This window comes from Eutrema salsugineum, unplaced genomic scaffold (assembly GCF_000478725.1).
Source record: "Eutrema salsugineum unplaced genomic scaffold, Eutsalg1_0 scaffold_11, whole genome shotgun sequence".
Lineage (NCBI taxonomy): Eukaryota > Viridiplantae > Streptophyta > Magnoliopsida > Brassicales > Brassicaceae > Eutrema > Eutrema salsugineum.
Window position 1 is genome coordinate 10,171,596 of NW_006256901.1, and position 19,850 is coordinate 10,191,445.

At 42.2% G+C, this 19,850-nt stretch overlaps 1 protein-coding gene and 1 non-coding gene across 2 annotated transcripts; both read right to left on the reverse strand.

The window, feature by feature from the left end:
- Positions 1-685: 685 nt before the first annotated feature.
- Positions 686-1,492, reverse strand: LOC112089851. Its single transcript, XM_024160605.1, has one exon. The coding sequence runs from the start codon at positions 1,490-1,492 to the stop codon at positions 686-688; it is 807 nt and encodes a 268-aa protein (XP_024016373.1).
- Positions 1,493-14,290: 12,798 nt separating this feature from the next.
- LOC112090091 lies at positions 14,291-14,397 on the reverse strand. The gene has a single exon (XR_002901449.1). It is a non-coding gene; the product is annotated as a small nucleolar RNA R71 (small nucleolar RNA).
- Positions 14,398-19,850: the final 5,453 nt, after the last annotated feature.

The window sequence follows — 19,850 nt, forward strand, 5'->3', positions numbered from 1 at the left end:
CAATACTACAGCAATTCCTCTAGGGCTCGATCATCCAAAAGAAGAGGAAGCGATAGAGAGGAGAGGAAGCCACGAACTACTGATCCTATGGTGATACAAGCACCAAGCTGTCAAGGGCTTATATTATCTCGGAAGCAAAGCTTTGATCGGTGGCCAAGGGGTGATCCAAGTGAATGAGCAACTCTAGACAATTGGATCGATGTAAATGGCTAAGTAACAAAGGTGGATCGATAAGCACCACACAAGTTGTGTAAGACTTGTGATAAAACACGAGAACTTTGATCTAGGAGGTACTGGTCTCAACTAGAGCAAAGGGTTAAACAAGTTTCTCTCAAAGAAAACTGGTTTGAAGAAAGTTCGATTTTTATTGATATGAAAGGTTAAAAATTACAAGGCTGTAATGGGACCTTATATAATGGTCCTAGCAGCTTAGACTCAAAGAAATAAAAAGACTCAAAACAACAGGACTTTTAAAAGTAAAGACTCAAAACAACAGGACTTGTAAATTAAAATGCTACATTAAAGGACTCAAAAAAAGGAAATAAAAGACTACTAAACTAAATTGTCCCTGCATAAGATCAAAAACAAGAAACTCAGTTAGTCAAAGGAATAAATCTTGATTGAACACTTACCTTATTTGGTGGCCGAGACTAGTGTGTCTTTGACTAGACTTGAATCTTCCCTCTTAAGTGTCTTGGTTCATTGGCGAGATAGTCAGCATGTAGACTTGGGCTTGATTTGGTAAAAGGGGCCAAATATCTTGACTCTTTGAAGCTGGGCCGTTTGCTAGCTCTTGGCATTCTTCAAGTAATCCAGTCCAAGCTTGTTGTTGATGGGCTTCATTATGTGGCTCCACTTGTTCATGGTCTTCTCTTGGCCTCTCTTGATCCACTTGAGACATTGCTTGTAGCATGCTTTGGTTGTACTTGTATTGAAGAATCTTAGCTCTTTGTCTTGTTATTGGGCCTTCATGAATGACTGGTATTTCGACATCTTGTAGTTGTGGCTCGGTTAAGTCTGGCTCAGCTTGAATGGCCTCATCATTCCCTCCTTCTTCAAGAGGTTTTGACCTCAAAACTGGATCATCTGCAATATAGGGAGCTAGATCAGATACATTGAAAGTTGAAGATATGTTAAACTCACCTGGTAGTTCGAGTTTGTAGGCGTTGTTGTTGATCTTCTCTAGTATCTTGAAAGGTCCATCTCCTCTTGGTGCTAGCTTTGAACTCCTTTGGTTTGGGAATCTTTCATGTCTCATGTGCAGCCATACCCAATCTCCTGGTTCAAACACCACTTCTTTGCGTCCTTTGTTGGCGTGCTTCACATATTGTTCAGTTCTCTTCTCCAAGTTCTCCTTTGCCTTTTGATGTAGTTTCTTTATTAAATCAGCACTTCTTTCTCCATCTAAGCTCACGGCTTCAGCTGGTGGTAATGGTGTGAATTCCATTGGGGTCTTGGGGTTGAATTCATAGACTATCTCGAATGGAGACATCTTTGTAGCTGAATGCTGAGCTCTGTTGTAGGCGAATTAGATGAAGGCTATGCACTCTAACCAGTTCTTCATGTTTCTTCCAAGAGTGGCCCTTAACAATGTAGATAAGGTTCTGTTCACCACCTTAGTTTGGCCATCTGTTTGGGGGTGACAAGTTGTAGAGAACAAAAGCTTAGTGCCAAGCTTCTTCCACAAGGTTCTCCAAAAGTGGCTTAAGAACTTGCTATCTCGGTCAGATACAATGGTTCTTGGCACTCCATGTAAGCGCACCACCTCCTTGAAGAATAGATCCGCCGTTTGAGATGCATCATTAACCTTTGCACAAGGTAAAAAATGTGCCATCTTGGAGAATCTGTCCACCACTACAAATATGGAGTCTTTGTGCTTTATCTTTGGCAGCCCCAGCACAAAATCCATCAAAACATCAACCCATGGTGCTGTAGGAATCGGTAATGGTAAGTACAAGCCGTGAGGATGTACTCTAGACTTGGCCTTCTTGCAGATCATGCATCGTGCACAATGAGCTTCTACAGCCTTTTTGAGGTGAGGCCAATAGAAGTTCTCTTTCACCACTGCAAGTGTCTTGTCTACTCTAAAGTTACCCATCATTCCTCCTCCATGAGCTTCTCGGACAATAAGATCCCTAAGAAAACATTGCGGTATACAAAGTCTCTTGTCTCGGAACATAAAGCCTTCATAGATGTAGAACTTGCCATGAGTTCCCCTGCTACACTCCTCAAAGCTCTCTCCTAGCTCTGGATATTCTTTGTAAAGGTCTTTGATGAACTCAAACCCCATAACTTTGGCCTCCATAGTTGCGATGAGTGCAGGTCTTCGTGATAAAGCATCCACCACTATGTTGACTTTGCCCTTTTTGTACTTGATAATGTAGGGGAAATTCTCAATGAACTCCATCCACCTGGCATGTCTCCTCTTGAGATGGGTTTGTCCTCGAAGGTGCTTAAGTGTTTCATGGTCAGTGTGGACCACAAACTCTCTTGACATCAGATAATGCTGCCAAGTCTCCAAAGCTCTAACTAGAGCATATAACTCTTTGTCATACGTTGGATAGTTAACCGTAGCTCCTCCAAGCTTCTCACTGAAAAACGCCACTGGTTTTCCTCCTTGTGTTATTACAGCTCCTATGCCAATCCCGGATGCATCACACTCCACTTCAAATGTTTTGTTGAAGTCGGGCAGAGCTAGAACTGGTGCATTGGTGAGCTTCTCTTTAAGAGTATCAAATGCATTTTTTTGAGCTTCTCCCTAGGTAAAACCAACACTTTTCTTCACCACAGCAGTGAGAGGTGCGGCTATACTACTGAAATCCTTGACAAAGTGCCGATAGAAGCTTGCTAACCCATGGAAGCTCCTCACTTGACTAATGTTTGTTGGGGCCGGCCAGTCTTTGATGGCTTTTATCTTCTCCTCATCAACCTGTAATCCCTGCAAGCTCACAACAAAACATAGGAAAACCAACTTATCAGTGCAGAATGCGCACTTCTTTAAGTTTGCATAAAGGCCTTCTTGTCGAAGAGTCTTTAAAACAAGCTCAAGATGTGACACATGATCAGATAAACATTTGCTGTAAACTAAAATATCATCAAAATAAACAACAATAAACTTACTGATGTATGCTCTAAGAACTTGGTTCATTAGACGCATAAAAGTACTTGGTGCATTGGTGAGGCCGAAGGGCATCACCATCCACTCATAGATACCTTGCTTGGTCTTGAAGGCAGTCTTCCATTCATCACCTTCTTTCATCCTCACTTGGTGGTATCCACTCTTTAGATCGATCTTTGAGAACAAGGTAGCTCCACTAAGCTCATCAAGCATGTCATCGAGTCTTGGAATTGGGTGTCTATACTTGATGGTGATGTTGTTGATATCTCGGCAATCTACACACATGCGCCAGGAGCCATCTTTCTTTGGCACCAATAGGACAGGAACGACACAAGGGTTGAGGCTCTCCCTCACATATCCTTTGTCTAAAACCTCCTTGACCTGCCTCTCCAACTCTTTGGACTCCTCAGGGCTCATTTGGTAAGCTGGTTTGTTTGGTAAAGCTGCTCTCGGTATGAAGTCTATTTGGTGCTCTATGCCTCGAATGGGTGGCAATCCTTCAGGCTTTTCTTCAGGGAACACATCTTTAAACCTGTCAAGTAAATCAGTGATCTCCGGTTGTAGTTCAAGTTCACCTAAACCTGCGCTCAAAATCTCCTTAAAGATCATTAGTAGCATTGTGTGTTTTGCAGAAAAAACTTTTCTAACATAGCTAGGCTGAACAAGAAAATTTGACTTAGAGATACTTTCTTTTTCTTTAAGCATTTGTATTTGTAGTTCATGCACTTGTGATGGTGTAAGAGGTGCTAAACTAACTTTTCTTTTGTTATGCATAAGAGTATACATATTAGTCCTACCATCATGCTTAGTTTCTCTATCAAATTACCATGGTCTACTGATACGATCCAAGGTGATCTACTCTGAGAAAAAGGCTGTAGATGCTGCGATTTTATGGACAGATCACAACGATGAAGTGACGATGGCTTATGATCGCGATGATGGATCGATGCGACGAGAAGTGATGGTGGCTTGTGGATCGGATCGTGGATGCGAGATGGTGTGGTGATGATGAGATGATCAATTGATGGTGTGGTGATGATGAGATAGAAGAATCTCTTGTAAACAGATTAGTTTTTAAGAGATTCGAATTTCAGAGTTTTTAGTTCTCAGAAATCAAAAAGAGAGAAGAACACGTTAAAAGTTTGATCAAAATTCTTCACTGAATAACACTTAGGCGATTTTCTCTAATTTATAGACTAAGAGAGAAAATCGCAGCTCTAATACAAAACTACATGAAGTTTGAAATAAAAACAACACGAAGTTTGATTTAAAAATAAAACAGCGAGGCGTCCCTTCTAAATCTTAAGTGGTGCGCCTAAAACAACTAGTGCACAAGTCATTGTGACTTTGCACGTTATTACCCATTAGTAACAACTTCTAAGTAACTCGACGTAGCAATGATTTCTGCCTCGTTAAAAACCTTGGAGAAGAACCTCCTTGCCTTTCAAAATCCTCACCAAGGAAAAGAGTACAGAATCATCACCTAAGTTACCTAGTCATTGTTACTGGGTTCTTCATTCTTCAAGATAGAGATGTTGAAGATGTGAGCTCCAGCCTCCAGTTGATCGATGTCCGCTGCGGCCATGAGTGCGTGAGCCTCCTTAGCCATCTCTCTAGCTCTGGAACGAGTGATCCTGCCAGCTACCTCTGGTTCCTCCTCCTCTGAGCTGGTCACGATCATATCATCTACCTAACAATAAATGACCAGCTTGCATAGGAACTACATCGCATAAAACTTGATCTTGATAGTTTCCTATCCTAAATGGAATGGTGACTTGATCGGTAATCTTAAGCTCTACCTTATCATCGAGCCATCTCAGCCTATAGGGCCGTGGATGCTTAGTTTTCTCAAGGCCTAGCTTATCAACCATGTGAGCACTTGCAACATTAGTACAAGACCCACCATCAATAATAAGATTACATACCTTCCCCTTTATAGTGCAACGGCTGTGAAAGATGTTTTCTCTTTGTATGGTCTCGGCTGGCTCCAACATTACACTTAATACACGTCTAGTGACAAGGAGCTCTCCTGTGTCTGGATAAACTATGTCACCATACTCATCATCTTGATCTTCTTGAACATCAGCTTCATCATGTGACTCATAGTCTCCAGCCTCGGTCATGAGCATCACTCGATTGTTTGGACACTCGCGAGACATATGACCTCTTCCCCTGCATTTGAAACAAGTAATATCTCTTGCATGCTGAGGGTTATTAGTCTTACCTGCCTCTGGTCTGGTGTCTTTGCTTGTTTCAACCGCCTTGCCTTTGAAACGTGAATTAATTTCCACACTCTTGCCTTTGTCGAGTGGTTTGTTGAAGTTGGTGTTCCAAGTGGTTTGCGGCTTGCTTCTAGTGTTAGTGATCTCCTTTTTGATGTGTTGTTCTGCCTGTATAGACAAATGGAAAAGATCTTTGAAGTCTTGATATACCTGTCTCTCCACTTTGCGGCTGATCCTCTCTTGCAAACCATCAAGAAACTGCGCCATTAGAGCTACTTCGTCGTCATGAAGCTCCAAACGATTCCTCAAGCGCTCAAACTCTTCATAGTATTCTTCTACAGTCCTGGTTCCCTGTTTAAGAGTTCGAAAACAACGCTGTAAGTCTCTATAAAAATGAGGGGGAACATACCTTTGCCTCATCAGGTCTTTCATGTCGACCTATGTATCAATAGCTCTCAAGCGGCTCCTCTTGCGGTCTGACACTTCTCTGTCCCACCATGTAAGTGCACCGTCGGTGAGCTGAGCCACTGCTAGTGCTACTCTCTTTGGACCAGGGTGATTGTAATAGTCGAAGATGTGATCCATCCTCTTCTCCCAATCTAGATAAGCCTCCGGATCAACTTTTCCAGCAAAGTTAGGTGCGGTCAGCTTGATGTGGTTCTGGTTCTGTCTAGAGTAAGGTGTATACTCTTCGTCATCAGCATCTCCATAATCGTCTTGTGGCACATGTCGCCTTTGCCTGCAGTGTCTTTGACGCCTAGGGTTTGGCTCTTCATCTTGAAAAGAGTCGTCTTCGGTCATGTGTGGTTCGTTGATGCGCACTCCGTTGTGTCTTGGATTGGTTCCGGTGTTCTGAGTGGTGTTGAGTCCGGTTCCTAATCCTCCAATATGGCGAGTTGGCTGTAGAGTTACCCTCGGTGCTTGCTCCAGATGGCTAAGTCTATCTCCAAAGTCTTGCCTTAAGGCCTTGATCTCGTCTCTCATAGAGATTATTAGTTGATGAAGAGGGTCTTGTGCATTGCTGCTCTCCTCTCCCATAGCTGCTTATGGAATTTTGGTTCTCGCAAAACAGAAACAAAGGAAAAAGGTATTTGCTTAGTTCTGATCAAAATAAAAATGGAAAGTCTTGTAATGTACTTATGCCCCTTTTTTTTTGTTAACTTGGAATGACAAACTAAACAAATAAGGAAATTGGTGCTGTCTAAATAATTAACAACTTAGAAGAGAATGAATTTAAACGTGATTGAAACAAATAAGGAAAGTCTGACTTGATGCACCTAAACTTGGAAATCGACACAACAATTCAGGACTAATTATTTTTTTTTGTTTTTTTTTTAACTTTTCTCTGATGAAACAACTTAGACAATAATCAAATGAAAATGCAGGAAGAACGCAAAAATATATGATATGATGATTTTTTTTTGTTTTTTGTTTTTTTGTTTTAACAAAACGAAAATGATAAGTGAAACTAGATGCAAATTGTTTTTATTTTTTTTATATATGGTGTAAGGAAGCAAATGATTAAACAGAAATGAAAAGATGTAAATAGATAGATAAAACATGGGCTGAAGGAACTTCAGCTCTGATACCAAAAATGATACAAGCACCAAGCTGTCAAGGGCTAATATTATCTCGGAAGCAAAGCTTTGATCGGTGGCCAAGGGGTGATCCAAGTGAATGAGCAACTCTAGATAATTGGATCGATGTAAATGGCTAAGTGACAGTGGTGGATCGATGTGCACCACACAAGTTGTGTAAGACTTGTGATAAAACACGAGAACTTTGATCTAGGAGGTACTGGTCTCAACTAGAGCAAAGGGTTAAACATGTTTCTCTCAAAGAAAACTGGTTTGAAGAAAGTTCGATTTTTATTGATATGAAAGGTGAAAAATTACAAGGCTCTAATGGGACCTTATATAATGGTCCTAGCAGCTTAGACTCAAAGAAATAAAAAGACTCAAAACAACAGGACTTTTAAAAGTAAAGACTCAAAACAACAGGACTTGTAAATTAAAATGCTACATTAAAGGACACAAAAAAAGGAAATAAAAGACTACTAAACTAAATTGTCCCTGCATAAGATCAAAGACAAGAAACTCAGTTAGTCAAAGGAATAAATCTTGATTGAACACTTACCTTATTTGGTGGCCACGACTAGTGTATCTTTGACTAGACTTGAATCTTCCCTCTTAAGTGTCTTGGTTCATTGGTGAGATAGTCAGCATGTAGACTTGGGCTTGATTTGGTAAAAGGGGCCAAATATCTTGACTCTTTGAAGCTGGGCCGTTTGCTAGCTTTTGGCATTCTTCAAGTAGCATGCTGATAACACCGGATTTTGACCATTTTAATGTCTTTTACAGGTGTTTTTACTCCATTTTCAAAGGTTTTCAAAGGTTTTCTATGTTTTCAGATTTTAAAAGACTTTTCAGGTAATTTGGGATAATGATATGTTCATAATTTGCATCATTTAGGTTGCATATTTCATTCCAAACCATGTCTTATTTCATGCATTTTAGGTCCTTAGGGTTTGTTTTAGGACTTAGGAGTTGCATTAGGTCCCAATGAGTCTTTGCATGTTTTGAGTGTTTATCAGGTGCATTTGGAGCTATTTGGAGTTGAAGAGGTGAATCCATGAAGAGAACTGGTGGTCAAAGCTTGAAAGGAGGTTCTCGGCCATTCTCGCGGACCAGGAAGGTTTTTCTCGGCCATTCTCACGTACCGCGGGTGGATTTTATCGGCCAAAATGCGTACCGACTGATGATTCCTCGGCCAAAATCTCTGGGTGCAAACACGTTTCCGAAATCGCCTGTCCGGGGAACCTTCCGGTCCGATTCAGCTGTCGGGTGCTTCATAAAGGTTAGAGAGGATTGGATCACGGTTCCAGAGCAAGTGAAATCATGGAATTCAGACGCGTGAGCAGAAAGCTAAGCTCGTCGGAAGAAACTCCTGTCTCGCTGCCGTTTTGGACCAAGCCGATGAGCTCTGAAGAATGCGAAGGACGGTGCACTTACAGACCGATTCAGTTTCCAGGGCCTTCATAAGAATCAGCGATATTTGAGTCCTCTTTCCAGAACGTCTGAGATCATTCAATTCGGAGCTATGAGCAGGAAGATAACGTTTCCGGAATGGACACATGTCTAGACGCCTCTCTCTGATCGTGTAAATGCACTGCGAAGATGAGCCCTCCAAGAAGCCTTCCACTTCCCAAGCACCGAAGCTTCCTTCACCAAAGTTGGAGATATATGAGTCTTCTGTCCTCTGCAACCGGAATCACACAATTCGGACCAATATCCTTGAAGTTAAGCCTTCCGGAATGCGAAGTGGTACAAGCAGCCCTGAACGATGCGAGCTAAGCAAAAGATGCCACGATGGAATGCCACGGTCCACACTTGGCCATGGCACTTAATTGCCATCCTTCGGCGTTTGACACGATCTTCATGTCATGGTCTATACTTGACCGTGGCAAAGTAACATTTGACCGGGAAGGATTTTACAAGCATTCAGCACTTGACACGGTTTCAATGCCACGGTCTAGGACTTGACCGTGGCAACTTTGTACAAACATTCGGCTCTTGACACGACCTCAATGCCACGGTCTAGGACTTGACTGTGGCAACTTTTTACACACTTTCGGAGATTGACACGGTCTGAATGCCACGGTCTAGGACTTGACCGTGGCAACTTTTTACACACTTTCGGCGATTGACACGGTCTGAATGCCACGGTCTAGGACTTGGCCGTGGCAACCTTGCACAAACTTTCGGCGTTTGACACGACCACTTGCCACGGATATTGAACCAAGACTTGCTAGACCGTGGCACCAAGATTCATCCAAGAACACGCGAACAAGACTTTGACACGGTCACTTGCCACGGCCTGACCAAGAACATGCTGGACCGTGGCAAACTCATCTTTTACCCACCAAGGCCGGGTCAGTACCCGGTTTGTTCCGGGCTGACCCGGTTCGTTTAAGGCTCCTATAAATAGTTATTAGACCTAATTTGGAGAGAACATTTATCCCATTTTTAGTCTCTTTTCCTTTTTGGTGAAAAACCACTTGTTATACCTTGCTTTTGAGTTTAATATCGATTTGAAGAGTGTTTACCATCTTGTTCTATCATTTATTATCATCAAATCACACTTCTAATCATGATTAACAACACATCTTGCAAAGGATCTAGTGTGTTGATCATGATTAGTGAGTAATCTCCATATTAAGGTCTTAGATATGTAGATTAGGGTGCTTAAGTGGTAGATTAGTGAGCTTAGGGGTTAGATCTTGCATATTCCATTCTCTACATCCTGTTCTTCATGCTAGATCCATACAAATCATATGTGGTCTAGATTCTGGGCATTTCATGCACCAAAAGTGTTTGATGAAATGCCTGAACCAAGGTTGTTAGAGGTTTAAGTGTTATTCCTCATGGTAATGATTGTTTATATGCTTAAATGACAGATTAAACTGATTCTTAATGCTTGTTAATTCATGTTTCACTAATGATGATTATGTTAGAAACTGTTTTGTCATAGAAGTTGATACCTTCATGAGAGGATTAACTTAATTAATGATGTTTAAGTTGAATGGTTTGCTTGATCATATGGTTCATTAGCTCATTAGTTTATCACTGAAGGCACCCTAATCCACTATCAAAGACTTTTATCATCATCATACATACATTCTCATCACTTGTCATTTGCTTAGTTCTTCTTTAGTCATTAATCCTGTTTTAAGTTTGTAATTATCATTAGTCAATCAAAACCACTCTTGTTTGCTTGAATTAAGAATCTGATCACATAGTTTAGTGTCTAACACCACATATGGATTGATAAACCCCTTGTACTACAAGACAGGGGATTGGTAACCTCTACAAAGAGCCTTGAAAACTCTTAGTTATCAGATAAAGAGGCACAAATTGGAACAAAAAGACTATTTTGGATAAATGCAGACCATCAGAACTCTCATGGAGAGACGAAGACCTTCTCACTGTCTGATCACCCTCAAAATTGGACAACTTATAGAAGAATCAACCAGCTTTCAAATGCACTTGGTTTGGAGACATTCCAACGGTTGGATCTCAAGATATTCCATTAGCCCTGGAGCCACTCGAAGACAGCCAGCATGTTACGGGACCGCGGCCAACAGCCCATTCCCCGCGGTCACAAGCCTCCCGACCGCGGCCAGCCACCTATTTCCTGTGGTCATGTCATTCCCGACCGGGGCCGGCTAACTCCAAACTAAAGCCCATATTTCTGAAGCCCAAAGTCATTCTCAGCCTCAATTCCGGAACCCTAGAGACCATGGAGTATTGAAAACTATAAATACTTGTCATTTAGGTCGTTTTTAGAGACAACCCTTCAAACTTTACAGAAACCCTTTTCCTTTAGCCGTTTCTATGCGATTTCGGTAGAAGATTGTTCAAGTCCGAGTTCTTCAATAGAGAAGCTTTCTTCATCTCTTTTCTTTACTTTTTTTGATTACTTTTATTAAAACCAATGATGATGTCGACCTCAGCCTTGTCTGAGTAGATCTCGAGTTGGGCTTAGGGTTCCCGAAAGGGGCTCTCATAATCGATTAAGAAATCTAGGTTTATAGATCTGGGATTTCAACTTTGTTCTCTGTTTATTCTTGTTCTTATTGCATGTATGCTTGATCGATCACCTAGTATCTGATCTAGAGAGTTAGTGTTGCGCAAGTTTTCATTAAGTATCAGCCCTAGAATGAAATAGGCGATTTTTCCGTATGAGTGGAAACCTACCTGCGGCGAGATCGTGAGTATTGACGAGTCTTGATATATTCATAATTCGTCATATTTAGGATTGCATTTTTTGTCCAAAGATTGAGTCTCATGCATACATTTAGCTAGTTTTGTTAGAGTTTGTCCTTGGTTCTAGCTTTGTTTAGGATTTGCATTAGGTCCTAGAGTGTACTGCATTTTTGGAGTGTTCTCAGGTCATTTGGTGACTTTTGGGAGCAACTTGGATCTGGGATCATGGAGGAGCCCTCACCTGTGTACAGCAACTCGGACAGATGGTTTGGTACAGGCAAAACCCTCAATTTGATCGCGTGGGACGAAGGACTTGCAATGCGATTAAACCTCCGGTGTCTTCATAAAGAATCAAGAGGAATGAGTATTGTTTCCAGAACAATTGAGATCGTCCCGTTTAGAGTTGTGAGCTGAAAGTTGCGGCGATCGGAAGAAGTGCATGTCTCGGAGCTGATAAAAGACCAAAGCAACGCACGTCAAAGAACTGGAGAAACGGAGCCTTTGCCGACGTAACCTGAGCTCGAGCCCTACACCAAAGTTGACGATATCTGAGTCTTCTGTCCAGTGAAACTGGAATCACACCATTCGGACCAGTATCCCGGAAGTTACTCATCCCTGAGTGTGAAGTGGTCCGAGGAGACCTGAATGCTGCGAGATAGTCTTGCGACTTGGTTAACTTGCAACGCCTGAAGATGAATGCCTGGAGGTGAGCTGCGTGTTGAGATGTGCGAGTAAGGTGCCACTGGATAAAGTCTAAGGTTCCCGAGCAAGAAAAATGCTAAGTCCACAACTGTGCGACTTGAGCATGCGAGTTGGCCAAGCCTGGAACTGAACCGCATGAAGACTCGCAATCTACACCGACTCGGTCATGCGACTTGGGAGTGATGGAGACCAAGCCGCACAAATCCCTGAAGGCCCCCGCTACATGGTCATGCGAGTTAAGGAGCAGAGAAGACTTAGCCGCATGAAGGTTCGCAATTCACACCTAGATGGGGATGCGGCTGAGCTTACATGGATTTCATCTCGTTCAAGCCTCTCTCTTCGGTTGTGCGACTTAGGCATGCGACTTGGGATTACATGAGGACCAAGTCGCACACATATCCTCCCCAGATTTCGTCTTGATCATGCGAGTTGAAGAGGAAAAGGACTGAATCACACAAAGACTCGCAAAACACACCTAGATGAGCATGCGGCTGAGACTAAGGGAACTAAGGCTCACAAGACTGTTTCTTCATCTGTGCGACTTGGGCATGCGACCTGGGAGGCTCCTGACCAACTCGCACATTCGTCACTTTATCCACTAAAGCCGGGTCAGGACCTGGTTTGTTCTGGGCTGACCCGGTTCGTTTTTAGAGACCTATATATTGTTTGTAGGGTTTGATCCCCAAGACTTAAGCTTTATTCCTTGTTTTCTTGCCTCTTTTGTGAAAGACTCCCCTTTTGAGAAGAGTAATATCGATTTTTAAGGGTTCTAATCAAGAGAGTTTGAGAAATCTTTGTGTTTAAAGCTGTCTTCTTCTTAATCTATCATCTCCATCTTCATTTACACAATTCTAATCATGATTAACAACACATCTTGCAAAGGATCTAGTGTGTTGATTATGATTAGTGAGTAATCCCCATATTAAGGTCTTAGATATGTAGATTAGGGTGCTTAAGTGGTAGATTAGTGAGCTTAGGGGTTAGATCATTCATATTCCATTCTCTACAACCTGTTCTTAATGCTAGATCCATACACATCATATGTGGTCTAGATTCTGGGCATTTCATGCACCAAAAGTGTTTGATGAAATGCCTGAACCAAGGTTGTTAGAGGTTTAAGTGTTATTCGTCATGGGAATGATTGTTTATATGCTTAAATGACAGATTAAACTGGTTCTTAATGCTTATTGATTCATGTTTCACTAATGTTGATTAGGTTAGAAACTGTTTTAGCATAGAAGTACATTCATGAGAGGATTAGCTTAATTAATGATATTTAAGTTGAATGGTTTGCTTGATCACATGATTCATTAGCTCACTAGTTTAACACTGAAGGCACCCTAATCCACTATCATGTCTAAGATCTTTCTCATCATCATACATACATTCTCATCAACCATTTGTTATTTGCTTGTCTTTGTTTGATCATTTCTTTAATCATTAATCTTGTTTTAAGTTTTTAGTTGTCATTAATCAATCAAAACCTCACATGTTTACTTGAATTGAGAAACTGATCACATAGCTTAATGTCTATCACCACATTCTTGGATTGACAACCTCTTTTGTGCTACTTTGACAAGGGGATTGATAGCCCTGAGACCTAAAAAGTCGCTGTTGCCAAATTGTGGAATGTTTAGCATTAAGCTCTGATCTGTTCTTGAGATCAAGTACTTATTTTTTTTGTTTTTACTGATTACTTTCAAGTTCTGTTTGTGAGTTTCAAGTGCATGAACACCAGGTCCAGATCAAGAAGTTGTGGTCCACCTTTCCCCTTAAACGACAACATAAATCTTTTGGTACCAAGGAGGAGAAGGGACAGGCGTGGAAGACAGATTGATCAGGCTGAAATGGAAGATCAATGAGAGCATGTGGTTGACATGGAGCAACCGGCTCAGGAGCAACATGCTCAGGGTAATGGAGCTGGTAATGCAACTGGTAATGGAGTTGGTCAAGGGTTACATCAGGGTAATGTTCATCAGGAACAGGTGCATCAACAGCAAGCTTATGTCCACCAGGGACAAGCTCCAGCTCATCAGCAGAGGCATCAGGCCAATGTACAGCATAGACAACAGGTGCACCACCAACATCAGCCCTTCCAACACCAGCAAAGGAGATATGAGCAACCACAGGTCTATGTTGGAGAGAATGACAGGGCCAATGCTCATCAGTATGGAGCTGGAATTCAAGCACCACCTGTGCAAAACAACAACTTTGAAGTGAAGGCATCCTTGTTGAATATGGTTCAGAACTCAAAGTTCCATGGATTGGCAATGGAAGATCCCTTGGATCAGTTTGATAAAGTGTGTGACCTGACAAAGATAAATGGAGTTTCTGAGGACAGTTTCAAGCTCAGATTATTCCCCTTCAGTCTTGGTGACAAAGCTCAGCAATGGGAGAAGAATCTTCCAAGAGGCTCCATTCAAACGTGGGAGCAATGCAAGCAGACATTTCTATCTAAGTTCTTCTCCACCTCCAGAACTGCTAATTTGAGGAACCCAATCTCTAGCTTCACTCAGCACAGCAATGAGAGTTTTGGTGAAGCATATGGGAGATTCGGGAGCTACACCAACCAATGCCCACACTATGGGTTTAGTGAGGCTTCTCTTCTCAGCACACTTTATAGAGGAGCTCTTCCCAAGATTAGAAACCAGCTGGATACTGCCTCTAATGGAAACTTTCTGGGAAAGGAGATTCATGCTGCTTTAGAGCTAGTGGAGAACTTAGCAATGAGCAAAGACACTTATGGTGAAGACTATGACAGATCAAATAGATCTGAAGGTTCAAGCTCAGAACAGAGGCTCACTAGAGAAGTTAAGGAGTTGAGGAATGAATTGGACAAGTTGAAATTCACCACTCAAAAGCCAATGCACTTTGTAGGAGAGTATGAGGAACCTTCTCAAATCTTTGAGAACATAAGTGAAGAAGGTCTAACCCAGGAGGAGCTTAACTACATTGGGAATCAGAGGTTCCAGAGATTTCAGTATGGCAATGCCAATCAGAACCTCTCTTACAGGAATCCCAATGTAGCAAACCCACAAGACCAGGTCTATCCCAATTCTCAAGCTCCAAAGAACTTTGTTCCCAAGAACAACTTTCAAGGGTCATTTCAACCCAAGAATCAGTTTGCTCAGAATCAGGGTTTTGTTCAGCAACAACAACCATTTCAGGGTACTGGTTTCAGTTCACAGCAACAGCAAAAGGCACCACCAGAGTTTGGTCCACCACAGTTCCAGCAGCAAGCGCCGGTTCAACACCTGTTTCAGCCACCAACGGTTCAGCAGCAGCCACAGATGGGGTCAGATATGGTTGGGATTCTGCAACAACTGCTTCAGGGTCAACAGATATTTGCAAGCCAGAATGCAGCCATGCAGCAGGAAATCAAGGAATTGAAGCAAAACCAGGCCTCAAGCTCAAGGAACAAAGGCCATCTACCTGGAAAGCCTGAACCCAACCCCAAGGAATATGCTAAAGCCATTACACTGAGGAGTGGAAAGGAGCTACCGGGTATTGAGCACAACATGTGATCATTGAGGACAATGATCAAACTGAGGGGGAGGCAGCCTTAAAAGATGATCAAGTTGCTGAGAAATCAAGGAAAGAAAAGGGTAAAGAGGTAGCAAAGGAACCTGAACCAGAAAAGATATATGTGCCACCACCTCCATACGAACCCAAGCTCCCATTTCCAGGGAGATTTAAGAAGCAACTTGTAGACAAGGCAAGAGCTGTATTTGAGAAGGCACTCAATGAGACACCACTCACAATGCCTCTCATTGATGCATTTTTAATGATGCCAAAGATGGGTAAGTTTTTGAAGGATGCCATTCTGAACAAGACTAAAGAGCTTCAAGGCATGGTGGTACTAAGTCATGAATGCAGTGCCATCATTCAGAAGAAGTCCATTCCAAGAAAGCTGACTGATCAAGGGAGTTTCACACTCCCTTGTGCCATTGGACCTCTACTATTCTCTGGATGTCTTTGTGATCTAGAAGCATCTGTAAGTTTGATGCCATTCTCCATAGCAAAGAAGCTTGGCTTTAGAGTCTTCAAACCTGCAAGGATCTCTATTGTCCTTGCAGACAGGTCAGTTAGATTACCTGTTGGGATGTTGGAAGATCTGCCTGTTAAGATAGGTGGTTTTGAGGTTCCAACTGATTTTGTTGTGCTGGAAATGGATGAGGAACCAATTGATCCTCTTATCTTGGGCAGGCCATTCTTGGCCACAGCAGGAGCTGTTATTGATGTTAGAGGTGGGATCATAGAGCTTCAACTTGGGTCTGAGAAGCTTAAGTTTGATGTGAATGCGATGATGAAGAAACCCACCATAGAAGGTCAATGCTTCTATGTGGAGACAATGGATCAGTTGGCTGATGAGTTGCTTGAGGAACTGAATACTGAGGACCCTCTTCAAGCTGCTTTAACTCAAGAACAAGGAGACAATGAGTTCTTAGCAGAAGAAAGTGAAGGGTACAAGATGTATTTGGACAATGCTAGAGAACTTGGTCCAGAAACAAGGTTTTTGGAACTGGAACAAAGTGGCTCTGAGGTCTTGGCAATCAGAGGATCAGACATGAGCCAATGCATCTTTGACAAGATTGGAATGAGGCTGATGCACCCCCTGTTGAGCTGAAGCCTCTACCAACAGGGCTCAGGTATGCCTTCTTGGGCTTAAACTCTACATATCCAGTGATCATCAATGATAGCTTATTAGAGCATGAAGAGAGTGCATTGCTTAGTGAGATAAGAAAGTTCAGGAGAGCCATAGGATACTCTTTGTCTGATATTAGAGGGATCTTTCCTGACATATGCACCCACAGGATACACCTAGAGGACCAATCTATGTCCTCTATTGAGCATCAACGACGTCTTAACCCAAACCTCAAGGAGGTGGTTAAGAAGGAGATACTCAAGCTCCTTGAGGCAGAGATAATTTACCCAATCTCTGACTCAAGGTGGGTATCTCCTGTTCACGTTATGCCCAAGAAAGGTGAGATCACGGTTGTTAAGAACGAGAAGGATGAGCTGATAGCAAGTAGGACCATAACTGGACACAGAATGTGTATAGACTATAGAAAGCTCAATGCAGCCTCTAGGAAGGATCATTTTCCTTTGCCTTTTATTGATCAGATGTTAGAGAGGCTTGCAAACCATCCCTTCTTTTGTTTTCTCGATGGGTACTCTGGATTCTTTCAAATCCCCATAGATCCAAGAGACCAAGAGAAAACAACATTTACTTGCCCTTATGGTACATTTGCATACAGGCGCATGCCTTTTGGTCTTTGTAACGCCCCTGCCACATTCCAACGTTGCATGATGCATATATTCTCTGACATCATTGAACAGAAGGTGGAGGTGTTCATGGATGATTTTTCTGTTTATGGCTCCTCCTTCTCGGATTGTCTCTCTAATTTGTCACAGGTCTTGGAGAGATGTGAGCAGCATAAATTGGTGTTAAATTGGGAGAAATGCCACTTCATGGTGCATGAAGGGATTGTGCTTAGACATAAGATATCTGGGAAGGGCATAGAGGTTGACAGAGCAAAGGTGGAAGTGATGGTGAATCTGCAAACTCCCACTTCAGTCAAGGGGATAAGGAGTTTCCTTGGGCATGCAGGGTTTTACAGAAGATTTATCAAAGATTTATCAAGAATAGCCAGACCCTTGACAAGGCTGTTGTGTAAAGAGGTTGACTTCATCTTTGATGCTGAATGTGAAGAAGCCTTCAAGATAATCAAGAATGCATTAGTCAGTGCACCAATAGTCCAGGCTCCAGACTGGTCCCTTCCTTTTGAGGTTATGACTGATGCATCAGATTTTGCAGTTGGAGCAGTACTTGGCCAAAGGAAGGATAGGAAGCTTCATGTTATCTACTATGCCAGTAGAACCCTTGACTCTGCCCAAAAGAAGTATGCTACCTCAGAGAAGGAAATGTTGGCAATAGTCTTTGATTTTGATAAATTCAGAAGCTACCTGGTGGGATCAAAAGTCATTGTATATACTGACCATGCAGCCCTCAGGTATCTGATGACCAAGAAAGATGCCAAGCCTAGACTATTGAGATGGGTTCTCTTACTTCAGGAGTTTGATATGGAAGTACAAGACAAGAAGGGTATAGAGAATGGAGCTGCAGACCATCTCTCTAGGTTAAGAGTAGACTCTGAAGTCCCTCTTAATGATAGTCTTCCTGAGGAATCATTGATGGTGCTCAACTCTTATTTGGAGTTTGAAGAAGTGGATAGCATCCAAGAGAAGAGAATGCCCTGGTTTGCTGATATTGTGAACATTTTTGCTTGTGGAGTGAACCACCTGAACTTGATGCTTACCACAGAAAGAAGTTCTTCAGAGATGTCCAAAGATACCATTGGGATGAATCCTACCTGTATGTTCTGAACAAAGATCAGTGATAACACCGGATTTTGACCATTTTTATGGATCATTTTAATATCTTTTACAGGTGTTTTTACTCCATTTTCAAAGGTTTTCAAAGGATTTCTATGTTTCCGGATTTTAAAAGACTTTTCAGGTAATTTGGGATAAAGAGGCATAAAATGGAACAAAAAGACTCTTTTGGATAAACGCAGACCGTCAGAACTCTCATGGAGAGACGAAAACCTTCTCACCGTCTGATCACCCTCAAAATTGGACAACTTATAGAAGAATCAACCAGCTTTCAAAAATCACTTGGTTTGGAGACATTCCAACGTTTGGATCTCAAGATATTCCATTAGCCCCGAAGCCACGCGGAGTCGGCCAGCAGCTCACGCAACCGCGGCCAACAAGCTATTTGCCGCGGTCAGAAGCTTCCCGACCGCGGGAAACAAGCCAATTGCCGCGGTCACAGCACTCCCGAGCGCGGCATTCAAGCTCCGACTTAAAGCCCACTTATCTGAAGCCCAAAGTCATTCCCAACCTCAATTCCGGAACCCTAGAAACCATGGAGTATTGGAGACTATAAATACATGTCATTTAGGTCGTTTTTAGGAGAGCTTTTGATACTTTACAGAAACCCTTTTCCTTTAGCCGTTTTTATGAGATTTTTGTAGAAGATTGTTCAAGTCCGAGTTCTTCAATAGAGAAGCTTTATTTATCTCTTTTCTTTACTGTTTTTCATTACTTTTATTACAACCAATGATGATGTCGAACTCAGCCATGTCTGAGTAGATCCCGAGTTGGGCTTAGGGTTCCCGAAAGGGGCTCTCATAATCGATTAAGACATCTAGGTTTATAGATCTGGGATTTCGACCTGTTCTCTGTTTATTCTTGTTCTTATTGCATGTATGCTTGATTGATCACCTAGTACCTTTAAAACCAATTTAGTCTAGACATAAAGTTAAAAACCGTAGAAGAATACCAGGCACACAAATCTATGTGGATTCGATCCCTAAATACTGCAACTGATTAGCTGTGCACTTGCGGATTTCTTTTGTTTTGTTAAGGGTAAAACTTGTTCCCTCACGTAGTTGACACTCAGCACACCACCGCATCAAGTTTTTGGCGCCGTTGCCGGGGATTTGTTTCGCTGCCTTTTGCTATTTTTCTTGTTTTAACTTCTGTTCTAGACACCTGATCTCTAGTTCTTTCTTAAAGTTTTTCTGAACTATCTTTCCCTTCTTTTGTCTTTCTCTGAATTGCATGAATACCAGGCGTAGACCTGCATGAGACATTACAATTCTAGACGAGATAGACAGACACGAAAGAGAACTTCGAAGACTTAGACGAACGCAAGGAATGGCCAACGACGACCAGCCTGGAGATCCTATTAATCGAAATTTAAATATGGACCAAGATGGGTCCGAACATGGAGAAAACGAAGAGAATGATCACATAGAAGGTGATCATGCTCGACAAGATGGAGAGGAGGATGGGGTTCTTCCAAGAAACCACCAGAACCGAGAGAGAGAAGGACGTGAAGACCTTGATCCACCCATCAATGTAGCCGATGGTGACCACCCAGCAATGCAGCCGAATGAACGCGTTCACCGCCCCATTCCGCCAGCAAATCAACACCGAAGACAAGCCAGGAACCATCGCATAGCTGATTTTGAT

Bases quoted from the DNA above. Each gene is read 5' to 3' on its own strand.
- LOC112089851 (XM_024160605.1), bottom strand. From the start codon at position 1,492: ATGTCTCCATTCGAGATAGTCTATGAATTCAACCCCAAGACCCCAATG.